Source organism: Oncorhynchus kisutch, linkage group LG24 (assembly GCF_002021735.2).
Source record: "Oncorhynchus kisutch isolate 150728-3 linkage group LG24, Okis_V2, whole genome shotgun sequence".
NCBI lineage: Eukaryota > Metazoa > Chordata > Actinopteri > Salmoniformes > Salmonidae > Oncorhynchus > Oncorhynchus kisutch.
The window spans coordinates 44109797-44136035 of NC_034197.2; the positions used below are offsets into that span (position 1 = coordinate 44109797).

At 50.5% G+C, this 26239-nt stretch overlaps 1 protein-coding gene and 1 long non-coding RNA gene across 3 annotated transcripts; both read left to right on the forward strand.

The window, feature by feature from the left end:
- The first annotated feature begins 450 nt into the window (after window positions 1–450).
- On the forward strand, window positions 451–24740 carry LOC109884266 (transketolase). 2 transcript variants are annotated; one of them, XM_031803839.1, is made up of 13 exons: window positions 451–698; window positions 8363–8480; window positions 9903–10016; window positions 10649–10746; window positions 11072–11263; window positions 11475–11602; window positions 13304–13500; window positions 14336–14500; window positions 16618–16774; window positions 23301–23431; window positions 23532–23712; window positions 24073–24192; window positions 24438–24740. In XM_031803839.1, exons 1-13 carry the CDS (start codon window positions 592–594, stop codon window positions 24608–24610), a joined length of 1881 nt encoding a protein of 626 aa, XP_031659699.1. In that variant the 5' UTR covers window positions 451–591; the 3' UTR covers window positions 24611–24740. The 2 variants fall into 2 exon arrangements, with proteins under 2 accessions (XP_031659699.1, XP_031659700.1); XM_031803840.1 differs by lacking the exon at window positions 24438–24740 and adding an exon at window positions 24259–24338.
- On the forward strand, window positions 707–5520 carry LOC116356965 (uncharacterized). Its single transcript, XR_004205247.1, has 2 exons — window positions 707–2527; window positions 4118–5520. It is a non-coding gene; the product is annotated as an uncharacterized LOC116356965 (long non-coding RNA).
- Window positions 24741–26239: the final 1499 nt, after the last annotated feature.

Consider the following 26239-nt stretch of genomic DNA (forward strand, 5'->3'; position numbering starts at 1 on the left):
CCTACTCTGGCCTGGGTCTGGCCTGGTGTCTCTCAGGTACAACCAGTGTCTGGCCTAGTGTCTGGCCTGGTGTCTCTCAGGTTACAACCAGTGTCTGGCCTAGTGTCTGGCCTAGTGTCTGGCCTAGTGTCTGGCCTAGTGTCTGGCCTAGTGTCTGGCCTAGTGTCTGGCCTAGTGTCTGGCCTAGTGTCTGGCCTAGTGTCTGGCCTAGTGTCTGGCCTAGTGTCTGGCCTAGTGTCTGGCCTAGTGTCTGGCCTAGTGTCTGGCCTAGTGTCTCTCAGGTTGCAATCTGTGTCTGGCAAAATTAATGCCTCAAGTTGCGCGACCTGTTTTCCTCCAATGAGTGACTCCAGTGGGCGTGTCCGCGGAGAGTGCAAATAAAGACGCCTCTCTCTTCCGGTTCCTCTCTTCGTTTACGTCGTTTCTCCTCCGGTTCCACCGTTCATTCAGTCCTCTGGTAGCTCGCACGGTTGATACACTGGTTTAATCCATTTATCTTCAACCGACACCCGGGGAGAAGCTGTGCAGCTCTTCAAATAGCCGTGTTAGTTATTTACCAGCCGGTGTCCGCTCCGTTACCGTGCCTCCACCATGGCGAGCTACCATAAACCGGACGAGAAGACACTGCAGGGCCTGAAAGACATCGCTAACAAGTTACGGATCAACTCGGTCAAGGCAACATGCGCCTCCAACTCCGGGTAAAGGTTTTTTATTTTTGTTCAAGTGATCAGAAATACGGTTTTGAATGTTGAGTAATGTAAGTAGTTTAAACTAGATGACATTGAACCGTGTCTTTCTGGACCGGTGTTACACGTGTGGATTATTTCCACGCACGCGGGTTTATCGTTGGTTTTAGTTCGATAAATAGACCGGTTCCCTTCAGGTGTTATTTTTAGTTTAAGAAGTATTCTAGTGTTATTTTAATTTTAACGTGGGGTGTACTACATTACCGGGGTAGCTAAAGTAGATAGCATTGCTAACTAGGAATCTGCGTCAGTGATTCATTACAAACTAAACGGACATCGTTTGAATGACGGTAAATGTGGATGCACTCGGTTATTTTAATTTTAGTACATTTTGATAAACTATTATCTAGATGACTTATAACTGGCATCATACCCGTGTTGAATATTTATTATTATATTTATTATATAAATATATATTTTTAGCAACGTTAAGTCACTTGCTTTCAGTCTTTAGTTTAAAGCTGCAGACACACCGTTCAGATCACCTCCTAGTGACATGTTGAGGTGTGTGTGTGTGTGTGTGTGTATAGAAATGCCCTTTGACTCGCACAAACTCGCTTCAAACGTTAAATGTGCATCGTCATGGCCCGTCTCTGCTGCTCCAGTTTTAACCCGCAGTACAATAGGGACATTGACCTTGAATGAAGACGGGGCAGAGGGTTCGCCTCCCATTGCACAACTACTCTGTATTAAACGGTATTAAACTATTGTGCAAAACGGGGCAATATTTCAGACAAATCGATTTTATTTGATTTTTCTGAGGTTTATTGCCACACCATATAGAAGCAGTTCTTTCTCAACATGACCTTTGGAAAGTGTCTGTGGTGGAGAAGAAAGGGGCACTGTACTAATGTAGTTTGTCCCAAACTGCACCCTATTCCCTATGTAGTCTAGTGCACAACTTTTGGGCACATTTATTTATTTCAAGTTGTGGCAGCCAAGTCACCCACAGGCTAACAGTTGGAGGAACCATAAAGAAGGCCTACTTGGCTCCTGAGTTTATAACCCGGACTATTTCCTTGTACAACTTCCTCCTTACTGTCATGAATTCACGTGTTGTGCACAAGGCTGCTCTTTCTTTAAAAAAAGAGGCAACATGGCTCTTGATCCAGGAGAGACTTGATTTGTCTTTGTTGTATCAAAGAAGCTTGATTTAGCCACTTAGCTACTAGCAAGTTAGCAAACCAAATGCTTAGCTGGAGCCCAGAGCTGGATATCATTTATTTAACACATTTTAGAGTTACCTATAAACAGTGGCATAGCACCTACAAATAATGTGTGTATATATAATACAAAATACATTATTAAATCATAAGTTATGCTTAGTTAAAGTTTCAAGAAAACAATGTTTAAATATCCCAGTATATCGCCCAAGACTTAATACATTTCCCAGGAAAGGGAACACGTTTGAATCACGGAGACCTACTGGTTATTGATAACTTCCTGGTTTTCAGTCAGTTGCTCACAGAGAAACCTAATAACCTTCCCTGGTTGATCTGGTTTATTTCAGTCTATCATAACAAGCAGGGGTATTTCAGGCCTGGTCATAACTCACTAGACTAACCCATTCTCATACTGTAGGATCATGGTGGCTGAAGACCTGATACTTACTACAGCTCTTTGGATTGTGTGAGCTGAAAATCAAAACTGCTTTAGACCTACCCTAAACGCTCAAATTATGATATATATATTTTTAAATTTAAAGGGGTGATAATAAATGGGAACTTTGTCTAAACTTGTTAATTTCAGCAGGTTTCAGTCACTGGAAGATCTGCTTGGAGGTAAATGGTTGAACAGCATGGTGTGGTAGTTTCAATAATGACATGGTGTGGTAGTTTCAATAATGACATGGTGTGGTAGTTTCAATAATGACATGGTGTGGTAGTTTCAATAATGACATGGTGTGGTAGTTTCAATAATGACATGGTGTGGTAGTTTCAATAATGACATGGTGTGGTAGTTTCAATAATGACATGGTGTGGTAGTTTCAATAATGACATGGTGTGGTAGTTTCAATATGACATGATGTGGTAGTTTCAATAATGACATGATGTGGTAGTTTCAATAATGACATGGTGTGGTAGTTTCAATAATGACATGGTGTGGTAGTTTCAATGATGACATGCGGTTGTAGTTTTGACGGTGACCTGCGGGTCGGTAGTTTTGACGGTGACGCGCGGTGGTAGTTTTGACGGTGACGCGCGGTGGTAGTTTTGACGGTGACGCGCGGTGGTAGTTTTGACCGTGACGCGCGGTGGTAGTTTTGACGATGACGCGCGGTGGTAGTTTTGACGGTGACGCGCGGTGGTAGTTTTGACGGTGACGCGCGGTGGTAGTTTTGACGGTGACGCGCGGTGGTAGTTTTGACGGTGACGCGCGGTGGTAGTTTTGACGGTGACGCGCGGTGGTAGTTTTGACGGTGACGCGCGGTGGTAGTTTTGACGGTGACGCGCGGTGGTAGTTTTGACGGTGACGCGCGGTGGTAGTTTTGACGGTGACGCGCGGTGGTAGTTTTGACGGTGACGCGCGGTGGTAGTTTTGACGGTGACGCGCGGTGGTAGTTTTGACGGTGACGCGCGGTGGTAGTTTTGACGGTGACGCGCGGTGGTAGTTTTGACGGTGACGCGCGGTGGTAGTTTTGACGGTGACGCGCGGTGGTAGTTTTGACGGTGACGCGCGGTGGTAGTTTTGACGGTGACGCGCGGTGGTAGTTTTGACGGTGACGCGCGGTGGTAGTTTTGACGGTGACGCGCGGTGGTAGTTTTGACGGTGACGCGCGGTGGTAGTTTTGACGGTGACGCGCGGTGGTAGTTTTGACGGTGACGCGCGGTGGTAGTTTTGACGGTGACGCGCGGTGGTAGTTTTGACGGTGACGCGCGGTGGTAGTTTTGACGGTGACGCGCGGTGGTAGTTTTGACGGTGACGCGCGGTGGTAGTTTTGACGGTGACGCGCGGTGGTAGTTTTGACGGTGACGCGCGGTGGTAGTTTTGACGGTGACGCGCGGTGGTAGTTTTGACGGTGACGCGCGGTGGTAGTTTTGACGGTGACGCGCGGTGGTAGTTTTGACGGTGACGCGCGGTGGTAGTTTTGACGGTGACGCGCGGTGGTAGTTTTGACGGTGACGCGCGGTGGTAGTTTTGACGGTGACGCGCGGTGGTAGTTTTGACGGTGACGCGCGGTGGTAGTTTTGACGGTGACGCGCGGTGGTAGTTTTGACGGTGACGCGCGGTGGTTCTAAGAGTTTTGTTGCATTAGATGGCTACTACCCGTTTGTTCCAAATGACACCCTATTCCCTATCTAGTGCACTTTTGACCAGAGTCCAATTTTATTTAGCCAGGCTAGTCAATTTACGAACCTTCTTATTTACAGTGATCTCCTGGCATCAGACAAGGCCTCCTGCGGGGCTGGAATTTAAAAAACAATTTAAGACAAACTGGCAACCGCACAACTACAACAGCAGACAGTGGATTGTGAGGTAGAACACGGTGCCTTACATGAAACAACTAATTGTCTCAACCTGTTCATCGGTGGATATGGAGCAGAGAACCTGATATCTAGAACAAGAAACTAATGGATATGGAGGAGAGAACCTGATATCTAGAACAAGAAACTAATGGATATGGAGCAGAGAACCTGATATCTAGAACAAGAAACTAATGGATATGGAGCAGAGAGAACCCGATATCTAGAACAAGAAACTAATGGATATGGAGCAGAGAACCTGATATCTAGAACAAGAAACTAATGGATATGGAGGAGAGAACCCGATATCTAGAACAAGAAACTAATGGATATGGAGCAGAGAGAACCCGATATCTAGAACAAGAAACTAATGGATATGGAGCAGAGAGAACCTGATATCTAGAACAAGAAACTAATGGATATGGAGCAGAGAACCCGATATCTAGAACAAGAAACGAATGGATATGGAGTAGAGAACCCGATATCTAGAACAAGAAACGAATGGATATGGAGCAGAGAGAACCCGATATCTAGAACAAGAAACGAATGGATATGGAGCAGAGAACCTGATATCTAGAACAAGAAACGAATGGATATGGAGCAGAGAGAACCCGATATCTAGAACAAGAAACGAATGGATATGGAGCAGAGAACCTGATATCTAGAACAAGAAACTAATGGATATGGAGGAGAGAACCCGATATCTAGAACAAGAAACTAATGGATATGGAGCAGAGAGAACCCGATATCTAGAACAAGAAACGAATGGATATGGAGTAGAGAGAACCGATATCTAGAACAAGAAACGAATGGATATGGAGTAGAGAGAACCCGATATCTAGAACAAGAAACGAATGGATATGGAGCAGAGAACCCGATATCTAGAACAAGAAACGAATGGATATGGAGCAGAGAGAACCTGATATCTAGAACAAGAAACTAATGGATATGGAGGAGAGAACCTGATATCTAGAACAAGAAACGAATGGATATGGAGCAGAGAGAACCTTATATCTAGAACAAGAAATTAATGGATATGGAGGAGAGAACCTGATATCTAGAACAAGAAACGAATGGATATGGAGCAGAGAGAACCCGATATCTAGAACAAGAAACTAATGGATATGGAGCAGAGAGAACCATGTTCACGTTCACCAACAAACACCCAGTGCTGCAGAAGACTGAGGGAGCCTGGCAGAAATGAATAGACAGTAGATGCTTAAGTGAAGTCTCGTGATTCCAATCGCTTTTACCTAATAGGCTTCTACAACATACATGCCAGTGGTAGGCCCATTCCAAAGCCCATGTTTTTTTTTTAAATGTTACCATTATTTATTTAGGCAAGTCAGTTAAATTTAAGAACAAATTCTTATTTACAATGACAACCCACCGTTCCCCGGTAGGCCAACTGCCTTGTTCAGTGGCAGAACCACAGATTTTTACCTTGTCAGCTCGGGGATTCAATCTTGTAACCTATCGGTTACAAGTCCAACGCTTGAACCAACCTGCCGCCCCATGAAGGGTGAATCATTAGGTATTGAGTTTTTATAGTGCTTTTCATGACAACATATTGTTGCCCGTGTTTTTTTTAAAGCTGAGACCCCTGGGAGGCACTGATCTTCTGACCAAAGGGAAATATTGAGTTTAATGACTGTTTCTGAGACCCCTGGGAGGCACTGATCTTCTGACCGAAGGGAGATCATTGAGTTCAATGACTGTTTCCGAGACCCCTGGGAGGCACTGATCATCTTGACCGAAGGGAAATCATTGAGTTTAATGACTGTTTCCGAGACCCCTGGGAGGCACTGATCATCTGACCGAAGGGAAATCATTGAGTTTAATGACTGTTTCTGAGACCCCTGGGAGGCACTGATCTTCTGACCGAAGGGAGATCATTGAGTTTAATGACTGTTTCTGAGACCCCTGGGAGGCACTGATCATCTGACCGAAGGGAGATCATTGAGTTCAATGACTGTTTCTGAGACCCCTGGGAGGCACTGATCATCTGACCGAAGGGAGATCATTGCGTTCAATGACTGTTTCTGAGACCCCTGGGAGGCACTGATCATCTTGACCGAAGGGAAATCATTGAGTTCAATGACTGTTTCCGAGACCCCTGGGAGGCACTGATCATCTGACCGAAGGGAGATCATTGAGTTCAATGACTGTTTCTGAGACCCCTGGGAGGCACTGATCTTCTGACCGAAGGGAGATCATTGAGTTTAATGACTGTTTCGGAAAGTGGTTTGGTGTTGGCTACAGTATTCACTAGTTACCTGTTTCTTTTAGTGTTGTCTCCTTCATTTGGTCCGGAGGGTCTTTTTGAGTGAGGATGTGTCCCATCTATACAACCAGATGTTGGGGAAAATCTGCAGGAATATTTAGGCTATCATTTATCATTTCTAGTTCTATAAATTTGAGATGAGCAAAGCATTGCTGGCAGTCAGCTGACTCTACCTGCAATTATGCCCTTGATTATGCGGACAGCTTGATGATTAGAGAATGAAAGACTTATATATATATATATTATCTTCAATGCCAACCAGGCTCTTCTTCCAGCCAAGTAGTTCAGCATCGCTCACATTGTACAGGAAACCTCCAGTGGATAAAATATCCAGAAACTAAACAAAATAAACTATAAAAATATAAACGCATCGTGTAAAGTGTTTCATGAGCTGAAATAAAAGATCCCAGAAATATTCCGTACACAAAGATTTCATTTTTTGGGTTGCACAATTTTGTTTGCATCCCTGTTTAATGAGCATTTCTCCTTCGCCAAGATAATCCATTCACCTGACAGGTGTGGCGTATCAATAAGCTGATTAAACAGCACGATCATTACACAGGTGCACCTTGTGCCGGGAAGCATGAAAAGACACTCTTAAAATGTGCAGCTTTTTAAACACATGATTCCACAGATTCTTCACCTGCGGGATCGTCTGAGACCAGCCACAGCTGGTCAGCTGAAGAATTACTGCACAAACGGTCAGAAATCTGCGTGCTCGTCGTCCTCACCAGGGTCTTGACCTGACTGCAGTTCAGCGTCGTAACCGACTTCAGTGAACAAATGCTCATCTTCGACGGCCACTGACACGCTGGAGAAGTCTGCTCTTCACGGATGAATCCGGTTTCGACTACCGGACAGCCGTCGTGTGGGCGAGCAGTTTGCTGATGTCAACGTTGTGAACCCCGTGATGGTGGGGGTATGGGCAGGCATAAGCTACAAACACAATTTAATTTCATTGATGGCAATTTGAATGGAGAGAGACCGCGATGACATCCCGAGGTCAATTGTTGTGCCATTCGTCTGCCGCCATTACCTCACTTTTCAACATGATAATGCATGACCCCATGTCGCAAGGATCTAAACACAATTCCTGGATGCTGAACATGTCCCAGTTCTTCCATGGCCTGCATGCTCAATGGGTGACATGTCTGGTGAGTATGTGTGGGATGTTCTGGATTAAAGTGTACGACCGGATGTTCCAGTCCCCGCCAATGGAAGAGGAGTGGGACAACATTCCACAATCAACAGCCTGATCAACTCAATGTGACGGAGGTGTCAGGTGTTGTTCCCAGTCTCTTTGAAATCCATAGATTAAGGCCTAATGGATTTTCGATTGAATCGTTTCCTTATGAACTCCGTCTTTTTAATGGTTTGGTTTGTATTTTTGTGGAACTGTCAGGTGAACATTTGAATACAGATCCTCAGAATGCAGTGTGACTGGGTAACATGCAGTGTGACTGGGTAACATGCAGTGTGACTGGGTAACATGCAGTGTGACTGGGTAACATGCAGTGTGACTGGGTAACATGCAGTGTGACTGGGTAACATGCAGTGTGACTGGGTAACATGCAGTGTGACTGGGTAACATGCAGTGTGACTGGGTAACATGCAGTGTGACTGGGTAACATGCAGTGTGACTGGGTAACATGCAGTGTGACTGGGTTCCCAATTTAACAGCTGCTTGAAGTCAACTGTTACTGACAACCTGCTCTCAATGCCTGTCCCTTCTCTCTCTCTCTCTCTCTCTCTGCCGGGCTCGTCCTCTCTCGCTCTGCCGGGCTCGTCCCTCCCTCTCTCCCCCTTCTCTCTCGCTCTGCCGGGCTCGTCCCTCTCCTCATCCTCTCTTGATCTCACCCTGTTTCCAGTCACCCCACCACATGTTGCAGTGCCGCAGAGCTGATGTCCGTGCTGTTCTTCCACACGATGCGTTACAAAGCCACCGACCCACGCAACCAGTGCAACGACCGCTTCGTACTTTCCAAGGTGAGGACTTGGATACTATAACTTAATTAGGTCTATAATCCATAGCCTGTTAAATGTGCCTGGCTCTATAAGTCATCTCTATTGGAATAAGACAGATCCTGTTTGAGTTTAATAAACAATTTCACCGTTTTTAGTCTTTGCTGTATGAAAGGCGTGTTTCATTTGTATATATATACTGCACCTGCACAGCTGTCAGAGCAGCTCACAGATTACTGCACCTGTCTGTACAGCTGTCAGAGCAGCTCACAGATTACTGCACCTGTCTGTACAGCTGTCAGAGCAGCTAACAGATTACTGCACCTGTCTGTACAGCTGTCAGAGCAGCTCACAGATTACTGCACCTGTCTGTACAGCTGTCAGAGCAGCTCACAGATTACTGCACCTGTCTGTACAGCTGTCAGAGCAGCTCACAGATTACTGCACCTGTCTGTACAGCTGTCAGAGCAGCTCACAGATTACTGCACCTGTCTGCACAGCTGTCAGAGCAGCTCACAGATTACTGCACCTGTCTGCACAGCTGTCAGAGCAGCTCACAGATTACTGCACCTGTCTGTACAGCTGTCAGAGCAGCTCACAGATTACTGCACCTGTCTGTACAGCTGTCAGAGCAGCTCACAGATTACTGCACCTGTCTGTACAGCTGTCAGAGCAGCTCACAGATTACTGCACCTGTCTGTACAGCTGTCAGAGCAGCTCACAGATTACTGCACCTGTCTGTACAGCTGTCAGAGCAGCTCACAGATTACTGCACCTGTCTGTACAGCTGTCAGAGCAGCTCACAGATTACTGCACCTGTCTGTACAGCTGTCAGAGCAGCTCACAGATTACTGCACCTGTCTGTACAGCTGTCAGAGCAGCTCACAGATTACTGCACCTGTCTGTACAGCTGTCAGAGCAGCTCACAGATTACTGCACCTGTCTGTACAGCTGTCAGAGCAGCTCACAGATTACTGCACCTGTCTGTACAGCTGTCAGAGCAGCTCACAGATTACTGCACCTGTCTGTACAGCTGTCAGAGCAGCTCACAGATTACTGCACCTGTAAAGGTGTTCTCAAATCAAATCAAATCAAATGTATTTATATAGCCCTTCGTACATCAGCTGATATCTCAAAGTGCTGTACAGAAACCCAGCCTAAAACCCCAAACAGCAAGCAATGCAGGTGTAGAAGCACGGTGGCTAGGAAAAACTCCCTTCTCAACTGGCCTACCAGGTTAAATAAATAAAAATGTATATATATATGGAAAATGTGTTTTTAAATCGTTTGGTCGATAGAACAGACTATCAGTCAACCAATATTTTTTGTCGGGCGGCCGTACGCTCTACGCACACGCAGTTCACCTGTCTGTTCTTTCAATTGCACTACATTTCCCAAGCACCCTCTGAGTCTTGTACTGTTCTCTGATTGGCTGTTTTCCTCCAGGGTCATGCTGCACCAATCCTGTACGCTGCCTGGGCTGAGGCGGGCTTTGTGAAGGAGGCTGACCTGATTAACCTTAGGAAGATAGACTCTGACCTGGAGGGTCACCCCACACCCGTAAGTAACCCGTAACCCCTGACCCCATAACTGTATGTGACCTTTAACCCCATTGAAGAGTTGTTCATTAGGCTCAAAACAGAACTGATAAACGGGAGAGGGACTACCTGGACTTGTCACTAAGAAACAATGTGTTGAAGCGTTCTCATGCCCTAATGAACGTGGCCCAGGTTTAACAATGTGTTAATGTTTTCATGCCCAAATGAACGTGGCCCAGGTTTAACAATGTGTTAATGTTCTCATGCCCAAATGAACGTGGCCCAGGTTTAACAATGTGTTAATGTTCTCATGCCCAAATGAACGTGGCCCAGGTTTAACAATGTGTTGAAACGTTTTCATGCCCTAATGAACGTGGCCCAGGTTTAACAATGTGTTGAAGCGTTCTCATGCCCTAATGAACGTGGCCCAGGTTTAACAATGTGTTGAAACGTTTTCATGCCCTAATGAACGTGGCCCAGGTTTGACAATGTGTTGAAACGTTTTCATGCCCTAATGAACGTGGCCCAGGTTTAACAATGTGTTGAAACGTTTTCATGCCCTAATGAACGTGGCCCAGGTTTAACAATGTGTTGAAACGTTTTCATGCCCTAATGAACGTGGCCCAGGTTTGACTAACTTCAACTGTTCTGCAGAAACTGGAGTTTGTTGACGTGGCAACGGGGTCTCTGGGACAGGGGCTGGGGGCCGCCTGCGGCATGGCCTACACTGGGAAACACTTCGACAAGTCCAGGTACAACAGACGCACACATCCTCCGGCGCCGTAACGATATCCCACAATGCACCTCTCGCCCATGCAGTGATGTTCCGGGAAGGTCAAAGGTCACTCAGACCAGGTGTTAACAGTTTCAAACTGCCTTGTGTTCAGCAGTATGTACTGGAAGGCCTTGGAGCACTTGTTGGTTGCTGTAACACAGATGAAAGCTTACTCTCTCAGTACGGTCTCTCGCTCTGCCTGTGACGTGTTCAGTGAGAAGGAAATGTGTTCTAGAGCAGAGCGCCCAAAGTTACCATGTAGTTTACAATAGTTATATTTCAATTTTTTTGTGTGTCCCTAGTTACCGTGTGTACTGCATGCTGGGTGATGGGGAGTGCTCTGAGGGGGCTGTCTGGGAAGCCATGGCGTTCGGTTCCCACTACAACCTGGATAACCTGGTGGCCGTTATTGACGCTAACCGCCTGGGACAGAGTGAAGCTGCTCCTCTCAAACACGACATGGACGTTTACCGCCGGCGCTGCGAAGCTTTCGGGTCGGTACCCCTCCCCTCTTCTCCTTCGTTCCTCTCTTGCACCTCCTGCTCTCTTCTTGTTCGGGTCGGTACCCCTCCACTCTCCACCGGTCTTCTTCTTTATAGCTCTTCCTCACATCTCTCATCTGGTTCCTCGTCCACATCTCCTCCCATCCCTTTTCGACCAAGGTCGGCCTGTTACGTGTGTAACCCGGTCTTTCTCCTTATCCAGGTGGAACACGTATGTGGTGGATGGTCATGACGTTGAGGAGCTGTGTAAAGCTCTGTGGCAGGCCCAGCAGGTGAAGGGGAAACCCACTATGATCGTCGCCAAGACCTTCAAGGGTCGAGGACTCAAAGGTAGGTGGAGATGGGAGGGGCGTATTAAACCAGGAAGTAAACAGGCCAAAACCCAGAAGGGACTAACCTGAACTTGTCCAATAAGAAATGATAGTTTTCATTTTGAAGAATGTTTTTGCAACGTTGTGCTGTGTGCAAATGAATACACCCAATACTGCAATTCCACAGGTTGTATTTAGACTGATGGCTCTGGTTGCAACAGTCTAATGATCTCTAGATAGTCAGTTTACTAGATAATATAACAGAATATAATGGTCTCTAGATAGTGTAGATAGTTTACTAGATAATATATCAGTCTAATGGTCTCTAGATGGTTTACTAGATAATATATCAGTCTAATGGTCTCTAGATGGTTTACTAGATAATATATCAGTCTAATGGTCTCTAGATGGTTTACTAGATAATATATCAGTCTAATGGTCTCTAGATGGTTTACTAGATAATATATCAGTCTAATGGTCTCTAGATGGTTTACTAGATAATATATCAGTCTAATGGTCTCTAGATGGTTTACTAGATAATATATCAGTCTAATGGTCTCTAGATGGTTTACTAGATAATATATCAGTCTAATGGTCTCTAGATGGTTTACTAGATAATATATCAGTCTAATGGTCTCTAGATGGTTTACTAGATAATTGTTAGAATGATTTAATTCCTTTATTTTAATACCCAATTAAAATTAAACACTGTCAATTCATAAGGATTTGTAATTCCCTTATCCTATAATGATAGACAGAGCCCAGTCTTAAAATCAGACAGCAGAGTTTATTCTCGAGTACTCCCACAATACAGGTTTACCACAGGTTATAAACTGAAAATGACGTCATTAGTTCCAGCCCCAATCCGTGCCATCTCCGTTCCAGTACAAAGGCTGTATCTCCAGCCTTTCCACATCCGCCTCCCTACCAATTTAATATAATTTACGACTCAAGGCCTTCTGGTGTAGATAAGCATTCAAATAGCGGTCTGAAGATTTGTACCAAGGAACAGACAGTCATTGTTCTAACTTTTGACCACATTCATTATTTTCAGTACTGGGATCAAGAAAGAGAACTCATACATATACAGCAACATACTAGTATTCTGATTAGTACATATACAGTAACATAATAGTATTCTGATTAGTACATATACAGTAACATAATAGTATTCTGATTAGTACATATACAGTAACATAATAGTATTCTGATTAGTACATATACAGTAACATAATAGTATTCTGATTAGTACATACACAGTAACATAATAGTGTTCTGATTAGTACATATACAGTAACATAATAGTATTCTGATTAGTACATATACAGTAACATAATAGTATTCTGATTAGTACATATACAGTAACATAATAGTATTCTGATTAGTACATATACAGTAACATAATAGTATTCTGATTAGTACATATACAGTAACATAATAGTATTCTGATTAGTACATATACAGTAACATACTAGTATTCTGATTAGTACATATACAGTAACATACTAGTATTCTGATTAGTACATATACAGTAACATACTAGTATTCTGATTAGTACATCCTGATTGAAATGTATACATAATTAGTCATTATAGATAAAAATTCCCTTAACAATAATATACCAGTCTAATGGTCTCTAGATAGTGTAATGAGTGTACTAGATAATATAAACATTTCCCTGATGCGGTAAATGACCTGTTGACCCATCTCCGTCCTCCAGGCATAGAGAACACAGATAACTGGCATGGGAAGCCCATGCCAAAGGACCGGGCCGAGGAGGTCATTAAAGACTTAGAGTCTCAGATTCAGAACCCCAACAAGACCATCTGCCCCGAGCTACCTAACGAAGATACCGCTCCCGCTGACCTCTCACCAATCACCCTGTCTAGCCCTCCCAATTACAAGATCGGAGACAAGGTACACACACACACCGCTGACCTCTCACCTTTCACCCTGTCTAGCCCTCCCAGTTACAAGATCGGAGACAAGGTACACACACACACCGCTGACCTCTCACCAATCACCCTGTCTAGCCCTCCCAATTACAAGATCGGAGACAAGGTACACACACACACCGCTGACGTCTCACCAATCACCCTGTCTAGCCCTCCCAATTACAAGATCGGAGACAAGGTACACACACGCACCGCTGACCTCTCACCAATCACCCTGTCTAGCCCTCCCAATTACAAGATCGGAGACAAGGTACACACACACACACACCGCTGACCTCTCACCTTTCACCCTGCCTAGCCCTTCTTACTAGAAGATTGGTGACAAGTTACACACACACCGCTGACCTCTCACCTTTCACCCTGCCTAGCCCTTACTAGAAGATTGGTGACAAGTTACACACACACCGCTGACCTCTCACCTTTCACCCTGCCTAGCCCTTCTTACTAGAAGAAGATTGGTGACAAGTTACACACACCGCTGACCTCTCACCTTTCACCCTGCCTAGCCCTTCTTACTAGAAGATTGGTGACAAGTTACACACACCGCTGACCTCTCACCTTTCACCCTGCCTAGCCCTTCTTACTAGAAGATTGGTGACAAGTTACACACACCGCTGACCTCTCACCTTTCACCCTGCCTAGCCCTTCTTACTAGAAGATTGGTGACAAGTTACACACACACCGCCGACCTATCGCCTGCCTACAATATCAGGGACACGTCCCCCTCTGACCCCTCTGACATGTTTAGCTGTAGGCTCCTGGGTAACACTTCCTGTCTACCTTTGTCTCCTCCCCAGGTGGCTACTCGTAAGGCGTATGGCGTGGCCCTGGCTAAACTGGGTCAGTCCAGTCCGAGGGTGGTGGCTCTGGACGCTGACATGAAGAACTCTACCTTCTCTGAGATGTTCCACAAGGCCTACCCTGAACGCTTCGTAGAGTGCTTCATCGCTGAGCAGAACATGGTGAGGGTGTATGATAATGTGGTCTACCCTGAACACTTCGTAGAGTGCTTCATCGCTGAACAGAACATGGTGAGGGGGGTGTAGAGACAAGGACTAAACAGGACTTGCATACCCCGAAGGCCTTCTCAAAAGTACCCACATGTCCTGATTGGATCTTCAGGCCCCATAATATTGGTTCTGCTGTCAGAATGATCACGTTTATTTGGCATGTTCTTTGTAGACCACCGGTGTAGACTAACTAATACAGGAAGTATAAAATAACACGGCTCTATACAGGAAGTAGAAAATAACACGGCTCTATACAGGAAGTAGAAAATAACACGGCTCTATACAGGAAGTAGAAAATAACACGGCTCTATACAGGAAGTAGAAAATAACACGGCTCTATACAGGAAGTAGAAAATAACACGGCTCTATACAGGAAGTAGAAAATAACACGGCTCTATACAGGAAGTAGAAAATAACACGGCTCTATACAGGAAGTAGAAAATAACACGGCTCTATACAGGAAGTAGAAAATAACACGGCTCTATACAGGAAGTAGAAAATAACACGGCTCTATACAGGAAGTAGAAAATAACACGGCTCTACAGGAAGTAGAAAATAACACGGCCCTATACAGGAAGTAGAAAATAACACGGCTCTATACAGGAAGTAGAAAATAACACGGCTCTATACAGGGAGTAGAAGATGACACGGCTCTATACAGGGAGTAGAAGATGACACGGCTCTATACAGGAAGTAGAAAATAACACGGCTCTATACAGGAAGTAGAAAATAACACGGCTCTATACAGGAAGTAGAAAATAACACGGCTCTATACAGGGAGTAGAAGATGACATGGCTCTATACAGGAAGTAAGAAGATGACATGGCTCTATACAGGAAGTAAGAAGATGACATGGCTCTATACAGGAAGTAAGAAGATGACATGGCTCTATACAGGAAGTAAGAAGATGACATGGCTCTATACAGGAAGTAGAAAATAACACGGCCCTATACAGGAAGTAGAAAATAACACGGCTCTATACAGGAAGTAGAAAATAACACGGCTCTATACAGGGAGTAGAAGATGACACGGCTCTATACAGGGAGTAGAAGATGACACGGCTCTATACAGGAAGTAGAAAATAACACGGCTCTATACAGGAAGTAGAAAATAACACGGCTCTATACAGGAAGTAGAAAATAACACGGCTCTATACAGGGAGTAGAAGATGACATGGCTCTATACAGGAAGTAAGAAGATGACATGGCTCTATACAGGAAGTAAGAAGATGACATGGCTCTATACAGGAAGTAAGAAGATGACATGGCTCTATACAGGAAGTATGAAGATGACATGGCTCTATACAGGAAGTAAGAAGATGACATGGCTCTATACAGGAAGTATGAAGATGACATGGCTCTATACAGGGAGTATGAAAATAACATGGTGGCGCAGCGGTGTAAGGCACTGCATCTCTGCTAGAGGCGTCACCACAGACCCTGGTTCGATTCCAGGCTGTATCACAACTGACTGTGAACCGGAGTCCCATAGGACGGCTCACAATTGGCCCAGCGTCGTCCGGGGTAGGCCGTCATTGTAAATAAGAATTTGTTCTTAACTGACTTGCCTGGTTAAATGTAAAGGAGGGGGGGTCGACGTGAGCCATGACCAGCCTTTTGTTGTTACAGATGCACGTGTTACGGAGCGATAGTCAGTTAGATTGTTACGTTGGTGTTACGTTGCAGTGTCTATGGTGGTCTGCATGAAACATGTCGGTATTGTAGAGTTGAGACCCCTGCCAGCTGGTCAGCACGGTACTCACCCTGGTCGTCTGTCCAAGTCACCCTGGTCGTCTGTCCAAGTCACCCTGGTCGTCTGTCCAAGTCACCCTGGTCGTCTGTCCAAGTCACCCTGGTCGTCTGTCCAAGTCACCCTGGTCGTCTGTCCAAGTCACCCTGGTCGTCTGTCCAGGTCACCCTGGTCGTCTGTCCAGGTCACCCTGGTCGTCTGTCCAACTGTTTAACATTTATCCTTCCATTTTTGTCAGATATATCGAAATTTTCTGGAATTACAATGCAAAAAATTATAAATTATCCACCTTTAAAAACATATATATATTTTCTGTGTAGGTGAGCGTGGCGATCGGCTGTGCCACACGGGACCGCACGGTGGCGTTCGCCAGCACCTTCGCTGCCTTCCTGTCCCGGGCTTACGACCATATCAGAATGGCCGCCGTCTCAGAGTCTAACATCAACCTGGCGGGGTCACACTGTGGAGTCTCTATCGGTCAGTACTGTCTCATCTCACCCATTTTCCCCCCACAGGGCGTGGTCTCTCTCCACTGAAGTGGGGGTGCGGGGCGTGGGGTCTCTCTCCACTAAAGTGGGGGGTGTGGGGCGTGGGGGTCTCTCTCCACTAAAGTGGGGGGTGCGGGGCGTGGGGGTCTCTCTCCACTAAAGTGGGGGTGCGGGGCATGGTGGTCTCTCCACTAAAGTGGGGGTGCGGGGCGTGGGGGTCTCTCCACTAAAGTGGGGGTGCGGGGCGTGGGGGTCTCTCCACTAAAGTGGGGGTGCGGGGCGTGGGGGTCTCTCCACTAAAGTGGGGGTGCGGGGCGTGGGGGTCTCTCCACTAAAGTGGGGGTGCGGGGCGTGGGGGTCTCTCCACTAAAGTGGGGGTGCGGGGCGTGGGGGTCTCTCCACTAAAGTGGGGGTGCGGGGCGTGGGGGTCTCTCCACTAAAGTGGGGGTGCGGGGCGTGGGGGTCTCTCCACTAAAGTGGGGGTGCGGGGCGTGGGGGTCTCTCCACTAAAGTGGGGGTGCGGGGCGTGGGGGTCTCTCCACTAAAGTGGGGGTGCGGGGCGTGGGGGTCTCTCCACTAAAGTGGGGGTGCGGGGCGTGGGGGTCTCTCCACTGAAGTGGGGCGTGGGGGTCTCTCTCTCCACTAAAGTGGGGGTGCGGGGCGTGGGGGTCTCTCTCTCCACTAAAGTGGGGGTGCGGGGCGTGGGGGTCTCTCTCTCCACTAAAGTGGGGGTGCGGGGCGTGGGGGTCTCTCTCTCCACTAAAGTGGGGGTGCGGGGCGTGGGGGTCTCTCTCTCCACTAAAGTGGGGGTGTGGGGTGTGGGGGTCTCTCCACTAAAGTGGGGTGTGGGGGTCTCTCCACTAAAGTGGGGCGTGGGGGTCTCTCCACTGAAGTGGGGCGTGGGGGTCTCTCTCTCCACTAAAGTGGGGGCGTGGGGGTCTCTCCACTGAAGTGGGGCGTGGGGGTCTCTCTCTCCACTGAAGTGGGGCGTGGGGGTCTCTCTCTCCACTAAAGTGGGGGCGTGGGGGTCTCTCCACTGAAGTGGGGCGTGGGGGTCTCTCTCTCCACTGAAGTGGGGCGTGGGGGTCTCTCTCTCCACTAAAGTGGGGGTGTGGGGCGTGGGGGTCTCTCTCTCCACTAAAGTGGGGGTGCGGGGCGTGGGGGTCTCTCTCTCCACTAAAGTGGGGGTGCGGGGCGTGGGGGTCTCTCTCTCCACTAACGTGGGGGTGCGGGGCGTGGGGGTCTCTCTCTCCACTAAAGTGGGGGCGTGGGGGTCTCTCCACTAAAGTGGGGCGTGGGGGTCTCTCCACTGAAGTGGGGCGTGGGGGTCTCTCTCTCCACTAAAGTGGGGCGTGGGGGTCTCTCCACTGAAGTGGGGCGTGGGGGTCTCTCTCTCCACTAAAGTGGGGGCGTGGGGGTCTCTCCACTAAAGTGGGGGTGTGGGGCGTGGGGGTCTCTCTCTCCACTAAAGTGGGGGTGTGGGGCGTGGGGGTCTCTCTCTCCACTAAAGTGGGGGTGTGGGGCGTGGGGGTCTCTCTCTCCACTAAAGTGGGGCGTGGGGGTCTCTCTCTCCACTAAAGTGGGGGTGTGGGGCGTGGGGGTCTCTCTCTCCACTAAAGTGGGGGTGTGGGGCGTGGGGGTCTCTCTCTCCACTAAAGTGGGGGTGTGGGGATCTCTCTCTCCACTAAAGTGGGGGCGTGGGGGTCTCTCTCTCCACTAAAGTGGGGGCGTGGGGGTCTCTCTCTCCACTAAAGTGGGGGCGTGGGGGTCTCTCTCTCCACTAAAGTGGGGGCGTGGGGGTCTCTCTCTCCACTAAAGTGGGGGCGTGGGGGTCTCTCTCTCCACTAAAGTGGGGGCGTGGGGGTCTCTCTCTCCACTAAAGTGGGGGCGTGGGGGTCTCTCTCTCCACTAAAGTGGGGGCGTGGGGGTCTCTCTCTCCACTAAAGTGGGGGCGTGGGGGTCTCTCTCTCCACTAAAGTGGGGGCGTGGGGGTCTCTCTCTCCACTAAAGTGGGGGTGTGGGGCGTGGGGGTCTCTCTCTCCACTAAAGTGGGGCGTGGGGGTCTCTCTCTCCACTAAAGTGGGGGTGTGGGGCGTGGGGGTCTCTCTCTCCACTAAAGTGGGGGTGTGGGGCGTGGGGGTCTCTCTCTCCACTAAAGTGGGGCGTGGGGGTCTCTCTCTCCACTAAAGTGTGGGGCGTGGGGGTCTCTCTCTCCACTAAAGTGGGGGCGTGGGGGTCTCTCTCTCCACTAAAGTGGGGGTGTGGGGCGTGGGGGTCTCTCTCTCCACTAAAGTGGGGGCGTGGGGGTCTCTCTCTCCACTAAAGTGGGGGCGTGGGGGTCTCTCTCTCCACTAAAGTGGGGGCGTGGGGGTCTCTCTCTCCACTAAAGTGGGGGCGTGGGGGTCTCTCTCTCCACTAAAGTGGGTGTGTGGGGCGTGGGGGTCTCTCTCTCCACTAAAGTGGGGGTGTGGGGCGTGGGGGTCTCTCTCTCCACTAAAGTGGGGGTGTGGGGCGTGGGGGTCTCTCTCTCCACTAAAGTGGGGGTGTGGGGCGTGGGGGTCTCTCTCTCCACTAAAGTGGGGCGTGGGGGTCTCTCTCTCCACTAAAGTGTGGGGCGTGGGGGTCTCTCTCTCCACTAAAGTGGGGGCGTGGGGGTCTCTCTCTCCACTAAAGTGGGGGTGTGGGGCGTGGGGGTCTCTCTCTCCACTAAAGTGGGGGTGTGGGGCGTGGGGGTCTCTCTCTCCACTAAAGTGGGGGTGTGGGGCGTGGGGGTCTCTCTCTCCACTAAAGTGGGGCGTGGGGGTCTCTCTCTCCACTAAAGTGGGGGTGTGGGGCGTGGGGGGTCTCTCTCTCCACTAAAGTGGGGCGTGGGGGTCTCTCTCTCCACTAAAGTGTGGGGCGTGGGGGTCTCTCTCTCCACTAAAGTGGGGGCGTGGGGGTCTCTCTCTCCACTAAAGTGGGGCGTGGGAGTCTCTCTCTCCACTAAAGTGGGGCGTGGGAGTCTCTCTCCACTAAAGTGGGGGTGTGGGGCGTGGGGGTCTCTCCACTAAAGTGGGGGTGTGGGGCGTGGGGGTCTCTCCACTAAAGTGGGGGTGTGGGGCGTGGGGGTCTCTCCACTAAAGTGGGGGTGTGGGGCGTGGGGGTCTCTCTCTCCACTAAAGTGGGGGTGTGGGGCGTGGGGGTCTCTCTCCACTAAAGTGGGGCGTGGGGGTCTCTCTCCACTAAAGTGGGGCGTGGGGGTCTCTCTCCACTAAAGTGGGGGTGTGGGGCGTGGGGGTCTCTCTCCACTAAAGTGGGGCGTGGGGGTCTCTCTCCACTAAAGTGGGGGCGTGGGGGTCTCTCTCCACTAAAGTGGGGCGTGGGGGTCTCTCCACTAAAGTGGGGGTGTGGGGCGTGGGGGTCTCTCTCCACTGAAGTGGGGCGTGGGGGTCTCTCCACTGAAGTGGGGCGTGGGGGTCTCTCTCCACTGAAGTGGGGCGTGGGGGTCTCCACTGAAGTGGGGCGTGGGGGTCTCTCCACTGAAGTGGGGCGTGGGGGTCTCTCCACTGAAGTGGGGCGTGGGGGTCTCTCCACTGAAGTGGGGCGTGGGGGTCTCTCCACTGAAGTGGGGGCGTGGGGGTCTCTCCACTGAAGTGGGGCGTGGGGGTCTCTCCACTGAAGTGGGGGCGTGGGGGTCTCTCCACTGAAGTGGGGGCGTGGGGGTCTCTCCACTGAAGTGGGGGCGTGGGGGTCTCTCCACTGAAGTGGGGGCGTGGGGGTCTCTCTCCACTAAAGTGGGGCGTGGGGGTCTCTCTCCACTAAAGTGGGGGTGTGGGGCGTGGGGGTCTCTCTCCACTAAAGTGGGGGTGTGGGGCGTGGGGGTCTCTCTCCACTAAAGTGGGGGTGTGGGGCGTGGGGGTCTCTCTCCACTAAAGTGGGGGTGTGGGGCGTGGGGGTCTCTCTCCACTAAAGTGGGGGCTCCTAAAGTGGGGCGTGGGGGTCTCTCCACTAAAGTGGGGCGTGGGGGTCTCTCCACTAAAGTGGGGGTGTGGGGCGTGGGGGTCTCTCCACTAAAGTGGGGGTGTGGGGCGTGGGGGTCTCTCCACTAAAGTGGGGGTGTGGGGCGTGGGGGTCTCTCCACTAAAGTGGGGGTGTGGGGCGTGGGGGTCTCTCTCTCCACTAAAGTGGGGGCGTGGGGGTCTCTCTCTCCACTAAAGTGGGGGCGTGGGGGTCTCTCTCTCCACTAAAGTGGGGGCGTGGGGGTCTCTCTCTCCACTAAAGTGGGGGTGTGGGGCGTGGGGGTCTCTCTCTCCACTAAAGTGGGGCGTGGGGGTCTCTCTCTCCACTAAAGTGGGGGTGTGGGGCGTGGGGGTCTCTCTCTCCACTAAAGTGGGGGTGTGGGGCGTGGGGGTCTCTCTCCACTAAAGTGGGGCGTGGGGGTCTCTCTCTCCACTAAAGTGGGGCGTGGGAGTCTCTCTCTCCACTAAAGTGGGGCGTGGGAGTCTCTCTCCACTAAAGTGGGGGTGTGGGGCGTGGGGGTCTCTCCACTAAAGTGGGGGTGTGGGGCGTGGGGGTCTCTCCACTAAAGTGGGGGTGTGGGGCGTGGGGGTCTCTCTCTCCACTAAAGTGGGGGTGTGGGGCGTGGGGGTCTCTCTCCACTAAAGTGGGGCGTGGGGGTCTCTCTCCACTAAAGTGGGGCGTGGGGGTCTCTCTCCACTAAAGTGGGGGTGTGGGGCGTGGGGGTCTCTCTCCACTAAAGTGGGGCGTGGGGGTCTCTCTCCACTAAAGTGGGGGCGTGGGGGTCTCTCTCCACTAAAGTGGGGCGTGGGGGTCTCTCCACTAAAGTGGGGGTGTGGGGCGTGGGGGTCTCTCTCCACTGAAGTGGGGCGTGGGGGTCTCTCCACTGAAGTGGGGCGTGGGGGTCTCTCTCCACTGAAGTGGGGCGTGGGGGTCTCCACTGAAGTGGGGCGTGGGGGTCTCTCCACTGAAGTGGGGCGTGGGGGTCTCTCCACTGAAGTGGGGCGTGGGGGTCTCTCCACTGAAGTGGGGCGTGGGGGTCTCTCCACTGAAGTGGGGCGTGGGGGTCTCTCCACTGAAGTGGGGCGTGGGGGTCTCTCCACTGAAGTGGGGGCGTGGGGGTCTCTCCACTGAAGTGGGGGCGTGGGGTCTCTCCACTGAAGTGGGGGCGTGGGGGTCTCTCTCCACTAAAGTGGGGCGTGGGGGTCTCTCTCCACTAAAGTGGGGGTGTGGGGCGTGGGGGTCTCTCTCCACTAAAGTGGGGGTGTGGGGGGTGGTGGGGCGTGGGGGTCTCTCTCCACTAAAGTGGGGGTGTGGGGCGTGGGGGTCTCTCTCCACTAAAGTGGGGGCGTGGGGGTCTCTCTCCACTAAAGTGGGGCGTGGGGGTCTCTCCACTAAAGTGGGGCGTGGGGGTCTCTCCACTAAAGTGGGGGTGTGGGGCGTGGGGGTCTCTCCACTAAAGTGGGGGTGTGGGGCGTGGGGGTCTCTCCACTAAAGTGGGGGTGTGGGGCGTGGGGGTCTCTCCACTAAAGTGGGGCGTGGGGGTCTCTCCACTGAAGTGGGGGCGTGGGGGTCTCTCCACTAAAGTGGGGCGTGGGGGTCTCTCCACTAAAGTGGGGGTGTGGGGCGTGGGGGTCTCTCCACTAAAGTGGGGGTGTGGGGCGTGGGGGTCTCTCCACTGAAGTGGGGGCGTGGGGGTCTCTCTACTAAAGTGGGGGTGTGGGGGTCTCTCCACTGAAAATCAATTGTCAAGCCTGACTTTTTATTGACTTTTTTATTTGCCCATATATTCTGTTATAAACTTAGATTTATTCTCCCCAATTTCGTGGTATCTAATTGGTAGTTAGTCTTGTCTCATCGCTGCAACTCCCGTACGGACTCAGGAGACGGTCTAGAGACACGCGAGACAACACAACCAATCCGCACTGCTTCTTGGCACAATGCCAACTTACCCCGGAAGCCAGCCGCACCAATGTGTTAGAGGAGGAAACACGTAACACCTGGCGACCTGGTCAGCGTGCACTGCGCCCGGCCCACCACTAGGAGTCGCTAGAGCACGATGAGACGAGGACATCTCTGCCGGCCAAACCATCCCGAGCCCCTGGGCCAATTGTGCCCCGAGCCTGGCCTCGAACAGATGCAGTGCCTAAGACCACTGCACCACCCGGGAGGCCACTATAATATACTTTAATGTCTTCAGGGGGGTAAATGGTGTTACTGAACATAAATACTAAAACCTCCATTCTAGAGGTTTCTTCTGTCTGTAAGATGTAATATTAATTAATGGAATGAATTTGTCACTAATCACTCTGAGTATTGTGGTCCCCTTAAAGCATTGCTGTAGAGGGACGACTCATTCCGATTCCATTTTTCCCATGTACATTTTTGAGTCTTCTGAATATCTTTAACAAAGAGGTTATTGATTTTTCAAGGTTGGTCTGGTATATCAGATCATCTGCATGTGAGTTTAGTGTATATTCGTGTTTACTGATGCCTGTTGCGTTACTTCCTGTCCTCAGGTGAGGATGGCCCCTCCCAGATGGCATTGGAAGACATTGCCATGTTTCGCGCTATCCCAACATGCACTCTGTTCTACCCCAGTGATGGCGTCTCCACCGAGAGGTCTGTGGAGCTGGCTGCTAACACCAAGGTCAGAACCTAGTTTTCCCAAAGGGGGGGGGGGGCGCGAGCGATGTGAATGAACCCGTGGGGGGGCGAGCGGTGTGAACTAAGCCTTGTGTGTGTTCCAGGGAATCTGTTTCCTCCGCATCACCAGACCAGAACTAAAGGTGATCTACGACCCCAACGAGAAGTTTGAGGTGGGCGTGGCCAAGGTGCTGCGTCAGTCCGACAGCGACCAGGTGACTGTGATTGGAGCTGGTGTGACTCTGCATGAAGCCCTGACTGCTGCTGACCAGCTGGCCAGCGAGGGTAAGAGAGCCCCCTGGTGGCCTGGTAGGGAATCACACCACTGCCCCCTGGTGGCCTGGCAGGGAATCACACGACTTCCCCCTGGTGGCCTGGATTCAACCTAAACTGACCTTTTACTCCTTAAATGTCCAACAGCCAGAGCTGAGATGTTACATAATGATTCCAGTTGTTGTCTCAATGCAGTTTCTTATATATATTTTTTTATACAATCCAAATTCAGACTTTATTTTCTTCCACTAACTGGTTTCTGATTGGTCAGCTCTTTCTGAAGCCCAGTAGTTCACGACATCACTGTAGTGATGCAATACATGCTACTTGATGAGGAAGAATTACGGCTCATTAGTGTGTGTGTGTGTGTAGGAGTGAACATCCGTGTGATTGACCCGTTCACCATCAAGCCTCTGGATGCCGCCACCATTGTGTCGAGCGCCCGCGCCACCGGAGGGAGAATCATCACCGTGGAGGACCACTACAGAGAGGGTACGTCTGTTTGTCCTTCACCGTGGCCCCTCGGAGGGGCTCTGTTCTAAGCCCCCTCGTCACCAGGTGGTCTTGGGGAGGCCCCTCGGAGGGGCTCTATTCTAACCCCCCTCGTCACCAGGTGGTCTTAGAACAGAGCCCCTCCGAGGGGCCTCCCCAACTCCCCTCTACCTCTGTAAACAGGTGGTCTTGGGGAGGCCCCTCGGAGGGGCTCTATTCTAACCCCCCTCTACCTCTGTAACCAGGTGGTCTTGGGGAGGCGGTGCTGTCTGCGGTGGGGGAGGAGCCTGGTATCATGGTGACGCGCCTGGCGGTGAACCGTATACCCCGGAGTGGAAAACCTCAGGAGCTCCTGGACCTGTACGGCATCAGCGCCAAACACATCGCCAATGCCGTGCGCCAGACCTTCGCTAACTGAAACGGGCCCTGGTTTAAAGTAGTGCACTATATAGGGGGACATTTGGGATAAACACAACTTTTCTCTGCTCTCATACCACCTGTCACCCCCCCCCTCCCTCTCTGACCTGTCCCCCCCCCCCCCCTCTCTGACCTGTCACCCCCCCCCCCCCTCTCTGACCTGTCACCCCCCCCCCCCCCTCTCTGACCTGTCACCCCCCCCCCCCCCCTCTCTGACCTGTCACCCCCCCCCCCCCCTCTCTGACCTGTCACCCCCCCCCTCTCTGACCTGTCACCCCCCCCCTCTCTGACCTGTCACCCCCCCCCCCTCTCTGACCTGTCACCCCCCCCCCTCTCTGACCTGTCACCCCCCCCCTCTCTGACCTGTCACCCCCCCCCTCTCTGACCTGTCACCCCCCCCTCTCTGACCTGTCACCCCCCCCCTCTCTGACCTGTCACCCCCCCCCCTCTCTGACCTGTCACCCCCCCCCCTCTCTGACCTGTCACCCCCCCCTCTCTGACCTGTCACCCCCCCCCCTCTCTGACCTGTCACCCCCCCCCCCTCTCTGACCTGTCACCCCCCCCCCCCCCCCCCCCCTCTGACCTGTCACCCCCCCCCCTCTCTGACCTGTCACCCCCCCCCTCTCTGACCTGTCACCCCCCCCCTCTCTGACCTGTCACCCCCCCCCTCTCTGACCTGTCCCCCCCCCCCCTCTCTGCAGTCTTTTCTGAACCTTTCTCCACCTTCTCCTTTATTCCATTTCTATTGAAGATGAATTGTGTATTTGTCAGATTTCCTTTGTACCCATTTTTCTGTATCGCTCTTCATTCCAGTTGGTTCCGGGGTCTTTATTTCCTCTCTCCATTCCATGTGTTCTAACTGTTCCAAACCACCTGCTCATTCAGTCCTGACCTGTTTCTCCATTGCACGGTTACAGGCACACCGCCATCTTGGTTTCGCATTGAGCCGGCATGGTGTCTAACCACTGCTTGTTGTGGCCTTGTTTTCCACTGATGCAGGGAATTCACATGGTTTTCCACTGATGCAGGGAATTCACATGGTTTTTCACATTTGACGGACCAGAGTTGTAATGACTTACTTACAAAAGAGCTGAATTTAAACTGCTATATAATATACTGTTCTCCTGACCTGTTGGTATCTGACCTTGATCTCTTCATGTCTGTTACTGCTGCTGTGTGATGCTCCCAGGCCCTGTCAACTCATGGTTGGTTTGCATTGCCGTTGTTATGCTGAAATAAAAACCTGACCCAATGCTACTTGTCTTTGTAAAAACGTTTTATTGGCGGCTTCCTTGGCCTGAGGTGTAGGGATGTTGAATATGCTACGTGTGTGTGGACACCCCTTCTATTTCAGCCACATCTGTTGCTGACACGTGTAGAAAATCCAGCACACAGCCATGCAGTCTCCATAGACAAACATTGGCAGTAGCCTAGTGGTTAAAGCGTTGGGCCAGTAACTGAAATGTTTCTGGATCGAATCCTCGAGCTGACACGGTTCAAATCTGTCGTTCTGCCCCTGAACAAGGCAGTTACACCCACTGTTCCCAGGCCATCTTTGTAAATAATAATTCGTTTTTAACTGACTTGTCTAGTTAAACAAAGGTTGAAAAATGACCTTTCAGTGCTCCAA

Coding starts and splice junctions, on each gene's coding strand:
- LOC109884266 (XM_031803839.1), top strand. CDS start 592: ATGGCGAGCTACCATAAACCGGACGAGAAGACACTGCAGGGCCTGAAA. Junction 8,481..9,902: donor ACCGCTTCGTACTTTCCAAG/GTGAGGACTTGG, acceptor GTTTTCCTCCAG/GGTCATGCTGCACCAATCCT. Junction 16,775..23,300: donor ACACTGTGGAGTCTCTATCG/GTCAGTACTGTC, acceptor TCCTGTCCTCAG/GTGAGGATGGCCCCTCCCAG.